Source organism: Nilaparvata lugens, chromosome 3, assembly GCF_014356525.2.
Source record: "Nilaparvata lugens isolate BPH chromosome 3, ASM1435652v1, whole genome shotgun sequence".
Classification (NCBI taxonomy): Eukaryota; Metazoa; Arthropoda; class Insecta; order Hemiptera; family Delphacidae; genus Nilaparvata; species Nilaparvata lugens.
In genome coordinates, this window is record NC_052506.1 from 42,468,219 (window position 1) to 42,480,254 (window position 12,036).

At 37.7% G+C, this 12,036-nt stretch overlaps 1 protein-coding gene across 1 annotated transcript in view; it reads left to right on the forward strand.

Annotated features, from left to right (window-relative positions):
- The window catches only part of LOC111058379 (transcriptional regulator ATRX homolog), a 133,146-nt gene that overhangs the window by 54,270 nt on the left and 66,840 nt on the right, over window positions 1-12,036 (forward strand). The window contains exons 17-18 of the mRNA XM_039423809.1: window positions 1,716-1,853; window positions 3,259-3,434. Of these exons, the coding sequence (XP_039279743.1) occupies window positions 1,716-1,853; window positions 3,259-3,434 (314 nt within the window). The remainder of the gene's footprint in view (window positions 1-1,715; window positions 1,854-3,258; window positions 3,435-12,036) is intronic.

A 12,036-nucleotide genomic window follows, 5' to 3' on the forward strand; every position in this document is an offset into this window, starting at 1 on the left:
GAGAAGAAGAAGAAGAAGAAGAAGAAGGAGAAGAAGAATAGAAAAGAATAATAATCATCATCGCAAACAACAATATTCAAGTAATCATTATAAATATAAGATCAAGAAGAGGCAACAGTAGAAGATATCATTATATAGGAGATTACTATCTTTACCTATAGATTACATCCATATCTATAACGTATGTTAATCATCCAATTTATTTGAAATTCAGCATTTCGAAAATTATTAATTATGGAAATAATTTTGGTAAGAGATGTAATAATTATTAGTCAGAATAGAGATAATGATTCTCTAAGTACCCTCTGGAGTATAGTAGTTGATGCATTGAACGTAGTTTTGGGAATTAATATCAAGATAAATTATTAATCAGTATTAACAAATGTGGATCTCTTTAGTTTGCATAAATAGCAGTGGAAAGATTCATTTATAGAACAGAAAGCCAGCTCATGAAGAATGCCAAGGTATATCTACTGTGAAATGTATTAATACGAATTTCCTATTATTGTAGTGAAGGGCACCTTAGTCATCGAATCCTGAAATGATTCAATTTACCTTTATTTTTTGAAGGTCGGTCATCCTCTCGACTGTGTGGACCCTCTTGGATCCTCCCTCGCCGATAGAGATCTTGATCCTCCCGTCCGATGACCAGACATTCCTATGCCCATGACGGTCGGCCGCAGCGTTGAGGATCTTGAGACGCTCCGCAGTCAGATCCTCGCGAATGGTGATGCCGGAACCCTTCAGCTTCCTCTTAGCGTCGAAGATCATCTTCCTGGTCCGGTAGCTGCAGAGTCGTACTATGATGGGTCGGTCCTTGGGTTTAGCTTGCCCTTGTTGAGGTGGTTGACGCCTTCCAACGCGATGCGAGCGGTTGACATCCGCCAGAGTCACGGGCACGTTCAGCTTCTTGTTGAAGACATCAAGCGCCAGCAGGTCCGTGTCTTCTTTGTCACTCTCCGGGATCCCAAAAATAGATTTCACTGCCATAGAAACGGCATGATGCACAGTTTCCTCGATTTGCTGTCGAATAATGAGGAGGGTCTCTTCGGACAATGCTCCAGAAATAGCTGGCTTCGGAGCATTGACCTCATTCCTTGGCGTGCCTCTCTTCGGTCGACCCATCGTGTACCGTTAGGTGGATTTACACTTTTACAGGCGAGAAGGTAGACTGAAGAATTAGGAATGTTTTTTCAAGATAAATAAAAAGAGTGTGAGTTAATCAAAAATATAATTTCACTATTGAATTAAGCTCGAGAAACTGAATAACAAGATGTATAATTTGAAGTGAATTGAACTGTATAACCCTACGAAATATCTGTTAGAAGACGGAGCCGAACTGACACACGTTTACTCACTCGACATAACCAGAGAGAGCATACTTGGAGAGACCATAGACGCATCTGCTGGACAGGAGAATTCTCCTTTCCACCTCCTTTGTTGTTTCGTTTTTACCATCGACGAGGGAGCCCAGGTATACGAAATCACCTTTAACCTGTTTGATTTGACCTGGTTGATTTATAAAATATATTCCCTTCAGTGTTGACTTTTGACCAAAATAACTGTACTTTAGCAAAAATTCTTCATCGGTGTTATGATATTTTCATGAAAAAATTAATCAACACTTGATTCTTTGGTGTCTGAGATAGTGTGACTTGCTACTTTTTGATATGATTGAAACGATGATGTGCTCTGACTTGTATGAAACCTTGCAGGTCCAGATCTCATAGTGTGTGATGAGGGACACATGTTGAAAAATGAAGCCACTGCATTGTCCAAAGCAATGAACAGAATCAAAACTTTGAGACGAATTGTGCTCACTGGAACACCTCTCCAAAATAACCTTTCAGAGTGTAAGTATGGTATAAAAAGGCTAGACAATGTTCTGTTATAATAATTCTAGAAATCGGTAAAAAGACATCATATCAAAAAACTAGAATTCATTGAAACTCGTTCACCATTCAGTAAGTGCCTACTTTATCACAATAAAAACCATCTATTGGTATTCATTATAACATAATAAACTCACAAGAACTGTTTGAGGTTTGGAGATTCAATCTTATTGTTGCTAATTTCGTAAACAATTGAAATACTATTATATTATTTTATTTATATTATAATTGAACTTCGATTGAAAACTTGGATCATATTTATCATGGAGAGTTACTTGTTGAAATATATGTTGTTTCTAATACTTACTGAAGACATCATCAACAACTTCAGTGTGAACTCTAATGAAAATCGTGATTTTTTTTCAAAATGAACCGTTTTTATTACTTTCCTTGCCCTATTACCATTGGTAAGGAAAGTATTGCTTTCCAAAAAAATTTAAGGTACCCTAATTTCATGTTTTCTATACGTTTCAAGGTCCCCTGAGTCCAAAAACATGATTTTTTGGTGTGTATGTGTGTGTGTGTGTGTGTGTGTGTGTGTGTGTGTGTGTGTCTGTGAACACGATAACTCCATTCCTAATTGACCGATTGACTTGAAATTTTAAGGTCCTTATACCATGAGGATCCGACAATAAAAAAATCAATAAAATTCAATTCAAAATGGCGGATAATGGCTACGGTTTTCTCGAAAACGGCTCTAACGATTTTCTTCAAATTTATACCCTAGATAGCTTATTCATAAGCCCTATCAACTGACATGAGTCTCATTTCTGGGAAAATTGCAGGAGCTCCGTAATATTCCTGAGAAGAATGAATTTTGTTAAATTTCTATCACGATTTTCTCAAAAATGACTTGACCGATTTTTTTCAAATTCATACCCTGTATAGTTATATATCAGCTCTATTAAGTGGCATGAGTATCCTCCCTGAGAAATTAACAGGAGGTCCACCTCATCCTTGAGAAATTTACTTTGCAACCTCCTTCTCGTGCGTGAGGTAGGTAGGTAGAGCAGTTTATTCAAAAGAACACATGTCGATTTTTTATTTGTAGAACAGCTGTTTTGACAACTTTTAAAAAATCGTCAAATTTCATAATTCAAACAAAGGAAAATGTACTCTGAACACAATAACAATAGTATAATCGTAGTTTTAATTATTTAGCCGCCAATCGTCATAATGTTACTCCCGTAAATTATCCTCGTTAATGAGGCTTATAGATCAATGAGCAAGGAAAGTTGTGTGAGTGTACCACACCAGATTTTTTATAGTTTTAGACTTGTCATTTAGTAGTTTACAGTTATCTAATATTTTTCTATTTTTGGGATTTATTTTTTATCAAATATATTATTTTAAGATACTTTTTCAGATCACTGCATGGTTAACTTTGTGAAGCCCAACCTTCTGGGTAGTAAAAAGGAGTTCACGAACCGATTTGTTAATCCAATAACAAACGGACAATTCGCAGATTCAACTGAGAGAGATTTCAAAATAATGAAGAGGCGAGCTCACGTGCTACACAAGATGCTGGACGGACTTGTGCAGGTTAGCATTTTTTATTGAACGAGCGTTAGCGAGTTCTCACTTTTGACTTACTAAAGGCCAAAGTCGTTGACCGTCTGTTTGTAAGTTCTACAATAACTTTAGAAAGAACTGATCAATCAGATTCAAATTTTGAACACGTATTTTTGAACCTTTTTACAGGTCAAGTTAGTTGGACAACAAAATTGACTCACTCCTTCGTCTTTTTTCAGGATATAAAAATAGCATTGAAAGTGCATAAGAAAAAAGAAAAAAAATTGTTGTGATTTATCATTTAGTCAGCTGAAGAATTCATCGCATGCAATTACTACAGTTTTTCCATTCATTCATAACAACAGATGAGGCTATTTGGGAGCTATCACACAGACATTCGTCCTTCATTTGCTGACACATGATTTTCAGCTGGTTAATATTAGTCAGTCACGAGTTAGTGAAAAAGGGCCGTTTGGGGAATTAAATCCGAACACGCTTAATTTTTCGTGCAATGATTCTGGAGTATTAGAGAGATTAAATACAAAAAGTTGACCTAGTCATGGAGCTTTTTACAGAATGCCCAAAAAACCACGAGTTTTAGGCTCCTTTTCCAGTTTTTTGATATTTTCGCCGAATCGAGCCATCGGACGAAAAAATTCACTGTTGCCTTTTTTCAGATAATAAAATTTTGGATGAAATGAAACAAGAGCTCTCTATCTCCATTGAATGCTGAGTTATAATTTTTCAAAAATGAGTAAAATTTTCGGAAAACCGAAATTTGGAGGAAATTCCGTTTTCAATTAGGCTAACTATATCTTCCGATTTCCACAATTAAAATTTATCATTCAAAATCCCTCTGGGCGTAATTTTGTGCTCTACAACCTGAGATCAGGTAGACCGTTCTATCTCAAATAGACTTCCAGGTACACCTGGTAACAAATTGCCTTGCATTTGACTCAGTTGGTTTCTATGTATCCACCTGTTGATTGTAGTATTACTAAATGGGCATTTAGAAACGTACATTCTGCAGATTAACTGGACAATTAAGATTTTAAGGGGATCAAAAAAGTAAGACTTATGGTACATCATTTTGAAGGTCTTTAAACGAGCTTTAACTTTTGTCAATTTTTTTTCGAAAAACGGAAGCGTAAGTTTTGAATGAAAAAGACTAAGAAATTGTCAAAAAACCACTGATTTATTGATAATTAGAAAGACCGGTTTCGGTTATTACACCATTGTCAATCTCTGATAAACTATAAACTATAACTGAGTTTATAGTTTATCAGAGATTGACAATGGTGTAATAACCGAAACCGGTCTTTCTAATTATCAATAAATCAGTGGTTTTTGACAATTTCTTAGTCTTTTTCATTCAATATGAATAATTACCACAGTATCAACTTCTCAACTACACAAAAAGCGTAAGTTTTATTCAACAAAATACAAAATTATGAGGTGAGAAGTTTCTTATCTTCTGGCTTTATATGGGAATAACTTTCATTAATATATGTAAACAATAGATATAACTTACGATAAAATGTAATATGACATTAATTATTGGGCCCGTTCTGTGTACATGGAATGTGGTAAATTGTGAATCGGACAATTTACCAGGTAAAAAGTTCCGCGTTCCATGGGAAGAGTTTTGACAGATTCTGTACCAAAAACCAGTTATATGGGAATAACTTTCATTAATATATGTAAACAATAGATATAACTTACGATAAAATGTAATATGACATTAATTATTGGGCCCGTTCTGTGCACATGGAATGTGGTAAATTGTGAATCGGACAATTTACCAGGTAAAAAGTTCCGCGTTCCATGGGAAGAGTTTTGACAGATTCTGTACCAGAAACCAGTTCCAGTTCCAAAATCCTGCCCCACAGTCGAAGCGTGTTAAATTGTCCGACCTGGTACAGTTGCAACTATCTGAGCTCTTATTGGTCGATTATTGTTGTCTGCTTGCTTCTGATAGTTTGTTTGTTTACCATAGCATAGCCATAGAATACATAACCAACAATATGATGATTGATAACCATCCATTAAATGGATTTTTCTCTATGGAAAATTTTAGAGTAATGGAATAAAAGAAATGCACACTTTTCTAGACGGTAAGTTTGTAAAACAGCCTTTCTTCATTCACACAGCTAGTAAACGAAACATTCAAGTGTAAATCAACTTTATATGTGCGCGCCAAAAGCTTGAACCAACGATTTTGAAATGGCGTTCCATGGGAACATTTTGCATTAGTCACGTGATAGAACAATTCACGATTGGAACTGGAACAATTTACTGTACACAGAACGTACACATTGTAGTTCTATTCATCCTTGAACCGATGAGATGAAAGTCAGCTCGATACCTTGATTTCCTCAATATGCTTGTTTTACGAGACCGTTGCTGTTTCAAACTTCGGGGGGGTCTAGGAGGGTAAGTAAGCGGGGGGAAGATGGTATTTTGTGATTCCAGGCTATGTACCATGTATACTAACATCCTGCGAAAATTCAGCTTTCCCTTAATTAGTAGCGCAAAATTCAGTTTTTTGTCTTTGTTGACTGGGCTAATATTAGGGAAATATTGTACAATTACGATCTTAAGATTACGCATGGTTATTGTAAATCACTCTTTTTTTTGAAATACCTGATATGATAAATTCTAAATATGGGCGAGGATATAAAAAATATCACCTCTTTTCACCCCAATAAACGATTCTATTCTTACTATTACAAATAAAAAGTTACACCTGATAAAAAAATGGCGAATTTCATTTTTTCCCGATTTTTTACGATTTTTACTAATTATTAACAGTCTATAAATTGAGACTGATTTTTGATAGGAACTTGCGATTGGTCTCAAATTGTAGAGAATTCCACGCTCAGTTGCCTCAAATCGAAAAACTACTGAGAACGTTGAAATTAGAAAAATATATCCATTCTCATGATTTTTTGAAACGAACGAATCGAGCTTTCCAAATATATTTTTTCGTGGATTATGAACGTCAAATGGAAGTAACGATTCTGTTCTACAATTTAAGACCAAATAAAATGTTTTATAATATTGGGTTTCAGAAATAAGCAGCTTTGGATAATAGAAATCAGCCATTTTTCTCGTTTATGAAAATATAGGTTCAAGTACAGTCGGGGATAAATTTCCCATTTTCTGACCGAATTTGACTTATAATACGTGATTTCGAACAACCGCCTGGAGGAGCCGAGAAGAATGAGCTGTAGTATGAGGAGATCCGATCATTGAGTCGAAAGTTATCAGTGTTTGAAATTTTGATCCTTGAGGTGTCCTTATACCTGCCCCTCCACTAGAAAATAAAAAAAAAGTTCAGTATGTAAAGTGAGTATGATAGAACATGAAATTATAAACCTTTATTATTGTGCAAATTCTCAATAAGAGGATAATTAAGTTAATGATGGAGGTTAAAGCTGAAAACTCTGTGTTTTTCGAAATACAAGGTATATCGTTTTCAGGTGTACCTGGAAATCTATCTAAAATAGAACAATCTACCTTGTCTCAGGTTGTAGAGCACAAAATTACGCCCAGAGGGATTTTGAATCATGAATTTGTATACTTGAAATCGGAAGATATAGTAAAAACGTAATTTCCTCCAAATCTCTGTTTTTACAAAAAAATAAGAAATTTCAACTCAGCACTCAATGAAGATAGAGAGCTCTGTATTATTACATTTTATTCAAAATGTTATTATTTAAAAAAGGCAAGAGCGATTTTTTTCTGTCCTATGACTCGATTTGGTGTTAATCTCAATAAACTGGAAAAGGAGCCGAGAATCCGTGGTTTTTGGGGCATTCTGTAGAAAGCTCCAGGGCTAGAAGGTCAACTTTTTGTATTTAGGATGTTCAATACACCAGAATTATTGCTCAGAAAAATTAGCGTATTTGGAGTTTTTTCCAGCAAAAAATACCAGGTATTTATTAAATTATATAAAACATGATTTACAACTTTTACATCAACAAACTGATACTGGTTGAGATATCAATGTGCGGTTTTTGAAAATCATTTTCTCATGGAACTCTGTATCGAAATAATGTAAAAAGTTTCTTCTCATTTAAAAAATCCAATTTGTTATATGAGGGTCAATGATGTTGAAGCGACAGAGTAATTTTTCATTTCAAATAGGATTCCCCAAGTGAAACCTACTGTCAAATTATTAATATAAAATAAATATTTAGCTGTATTCATAATATTCACTAACTTTGTATAGTTAAAAGTTGTGGGTTTCAAAGATTAGAATACAACTTAGTGAGCGATTTCTCCAACCCAGGGGGTCACTACTTCAGGGTCGCCGCCAACCTGTCTCACCGACAACTAAGCTCCTCGCTATTTTGATTACAGGCGTCAGTAAATTCCCTGGCAAAATATACCATTGCCGTCAACTAGTCTCCCAGACAGCTAATCCCCTACTAGAACGAAGGAGCTTGATTGTCGGTGACAACTAATCTCCTCACACGCTCACGACAACTAAGCTCCCCGGCAGTAGATCCCCTGCTGGATATGAGGGGATTCTATGCCATATGCAGATCATAATGAAAGGAGATTCATGCGAAATCTTAATATGATTATGGGCATACAAGGAAAATCCACTAAGTCCATAAAAGTAAATTTTTCAGGAAATCTATTTTTAATTTTCAACATCAATCATAATTTTCCTTATAGTGATTTTTCACAAAATAATTTCATACTGCAAGAAATTAAATATTCTTCATTTGTTTGATAATTAATTATTTAACATTCATAGTTTATAGAATTAATTAAAAACTAATAAAAAATCGAAGTTTGGAAAAATTTGGATTAAGTGCATTTTCCGTGTACGCCCACATTATTATTTCAATCTCACTTTTCATGATATGCTATCATGTGACATACAACTATCACCTTGTAATACTGGCATTGGAAATGTTGTTTTTTTTAATCTGAGATCCAATATTTTACTGAGTCAATTCAACTTACAATAAAATTTCAATGCACATGTCTTCTAAAATTCCGAAATATTTGAGAATTTATCTATTGAATTTCTAGAATGGATTTGAACTTTTTCAATATGAATTTTGAAAATACCATTAGGCATTATTGAAAAAAAATCGTTACATTTTTTCTCCATATTGATTGCCCACTTCCATTTATTTCGTCGTGTTTGATTACAAAACTGATTCATGAATGCACTCTAGCGTCAACTAGTCTCCCCGACAGCCAATCCCGTACTCGTTCAGAGGGGACTATTTTTCGGGACCGTAGACGACAACCAAGCTCCTCGAACGCTCGGGGGCGCGACAGTCGAGGCCTGCGACAGTAGAGGACTGTTTTCCAGTCCTCTACGGTCGTAGGCCTCGACTGTCGGGAGTGTACGAAAATTGAAGAGTCCTCTACAGTCGCCTAAAGCAGGCAACATTTGAGGACTCTTTTTCAGGAGTCCTCTAACGTCGCAGGACTCGACTGTCGCGGCAGTACAAAAATTAGAGAGGCCTCAACTGTCGCAGGTCTCGACTGTCGGGCCTGTACAAAAATCAGAGTCGCTTGCAGCAGACGACAGTTGAGAACACATCCTACTGCGATACCAGACTGTACCTCTACTAATGGGTCAATAGTGCATCATTATCTAGTGAATAATAGATGTTATGAAATACATTGTATTTCAATGTACCTGCGACAATGTATCCTATCACTTAGGTAGATAAATCACATTTTGTAATGATTATAACATCTGATTTGTTGAAAACCAAATAATGGAAACTTCCTTCATAAAAAAGCATATGAACTTTGAAGGAACGTAGGGCTTATCTTGAAAGAATTTTCAGAACGAAAATAGGCCTATGACACTTGTCGGTATACAGGCCATCTTCGTGAAGAATTACAGCTTAATCAGTCAAGTATTTCAAGCGTGATGAGCTCACAGACAAACAGACAGAAAGACAGACACCATCTTGTCTTATAGATAGATAGAAGATAGATAAATATTTAGATTTGTCAATGAAGGAGGCATAATGCAGTAGTAATGGATTCCCATTACTTAAAAATATGTTTAGGAACCATCATCCAAGTACTAGAATGTATATCATATCAAACATACTACCGGGCGAACTGAATGCTCTTTTTAATTTGATAAGACTTGACCACCTTTGTTGACGAAACTTCATTGGAGGGTGGAAAGATGCGGGTCTCTTTATTTTACATGAACTTAATAGAAATAAAAGTTCATTTATTGACATGAAACATTTTCCAATGCATAGTCAACTTCAAAACAATTTAAAAGTTACAAAATTAATAAGCTTTAGAGAATAGAAAAAGGTTACATAGACCGATGATTAGAGTAATAACCTTCTTATATTATAATCTTGGAAGTTGATTTGAAAAATCGGTAACTTTATATGAACATTCTTCCTTAAAAATATTTTTTACTGTGTTTTTGAAAACTATACACAAAAGACCTCTAACAATTACTATATATAATCAGATATATAATTTTGTACCTTTGTAAAGCCACCTTCTTTGAGATCTTGCAATTTGTAGAAATTCAGTTCTAAAGGTGCGTACAGATATACGCGCCGCGAACATGAGCAATTCACTTTTAATCAGCTGACTATATATGTATTTTTACAGAAACGGTATAAGATATAGATATAAAAAGCGTGGCATCAGCTGATTAAAAGTGAATTGCTCATGTTCGCGGCGCGTTATCTGTACGCACCTTAAGATAATTCCTGTGCCTAGTATTTATAACTCGCACTTTGAGCTCGGCAGGGGGGTTTGCCCGCGGCACCCCTGAAAATGTTTTCCTGGTTTATAATTTATTTTTGGTTGAATTTTTTTGTCGAAATTTGGGAGTGTAGACTCTTTTCCTTGTGAGAGGCTACTTCTCTTTTCTTCATCACTAAAAAGCAGGGCTCAATGACTCACAACCTGCTATCTCTAGAGAATATTATTGGTACAACTTCTTATTTAGGTTGACATTACTCTTCCAATAGTTGTTTGTGGACAGAAACACGTTGAAAGTAAACGCATGTTTGTTCTACCTGTAAACTTGAATAATTTAATTTTTAAACTCTGACAGAACTTTATTGTACTAGGCTATAAATTAAAAATCCATGGTGACCTTACCGTAAAACTGGCGCGCCAGTTTTTGAGCTGTAGATCGCCAAGAAAATCTCACTATACTATCGATAAAAGGAAATATTGAATGATTTAGCTAAAAACAAACACATATTCTGAGTAGATTTTTGCCCACACCTTCTTCTACTAGAATTCCCAGTGTCGCTCTGGGCCGGCTAAACTCAGTCGGCGACTGGGGTGGGCCGCAGCAGGGGACAGGAGTCTTGGTGGGGTGTCCGTCAACCACCTTCGTTCGAGTCGGGGGTTGAAACAGGGTCTTGAGTACTTTAGAGAAATGTTTCCCTCTTTTAGGTAAGAGGGGCCGTGCTTTCGCACTGCCAAAGAGGGTTGGGCGTGGAGTGAGAGGAGTAGGATCGCTGCGGTGTCCGCAGTGAAGGGGGTCTCTGTGACGGGAATAGCGTTCCCGATTGCCACAATGTGTCCTCTTGTGTGTCTTAGATCTATTAACTGGAGTCGGTCACCGGGTCACTATTCTCGGGAACTGGATGTTTTCCGGAGGTCCGGAATGAACTCAGGGTTCTCGCAAAGGCTTTCCCTAGCCTTTCTTGAGGTCCTCTTGCGTTTCGAGATTGTATTGGCAAGCTGCGGGAGCCCGCGCACCGGACTTCTCTAAGTCCTAATCCTCGGGCACCGGGTGTCTTCCTGGGGTCCGGATCGGTCTCGGAGCTCTCGCAAAGGCTCTCCCTAGCCTTTCTTGAGGTCTTCTTGCGATTCCGGATGGTATCAGCAAGCTGCGGGAGCCCGCGCACCGGACTTCTCTCCTGAACACTAAGTCCAAGTCCTCGGGCACCGGGTGTCTTCCTGGGGTCCGGATCGGTCTCGGAGTTCTCGCAAAGGCTCTCCCTAGCCTTTCTTGAGGTCCTCTTGCGATTCCGGATGGTATCGGCAAGCTGCGGGAGCCCGCGCACCGGACTTCTCTAAGTCCTAGTCTTCGGGCACCGGGTGTCTTCCTGGGGTCCGGATCGGTCTCGGAGTTCTCGCAAAGGCTCTCCCTAGCCTTTCTTGAGGTCCTCTTGCGATTCCTGATGGTATCGGCAAGCTGCGGGAGCCCGCGCTCCGGACTTCTCTCCTCAGCTCTAAGTCCAAGTCCTCGGGCACCAGGTGTCTTCCTACGGCCCGGATCGATCTCGGGGTTGTTGGAAAGGCTTTTCCTAGCCTTTCTCGAGGTCCTCTTGCGTTTCGAGGTTCCGCCGATGATGTACCAAGATGTAGTCAGGTTTTGACCAAAACCTAACCTGACGTGTCGCTGTTGGTTGTAACAGGCAGGTTGATGCCCAAACCTGTTGAAAAAGTCGAACAACACTCGTCCAAGTGTGTGTTGAACTGCGGAGCTTCCAGTGTCTGAGTTTAACCGCCTTTAACCTCAGACACAACTCCCGGTCGTCGAAGGATTCGGAGTACACTCAAAGCACGGGTTGTACTATGCTGCTAGCTGCTCGCTGCTTCCTTCTCTCCTCTGTCGACCGCTCGCACTGGCTTTCCGAACTAGACTGTC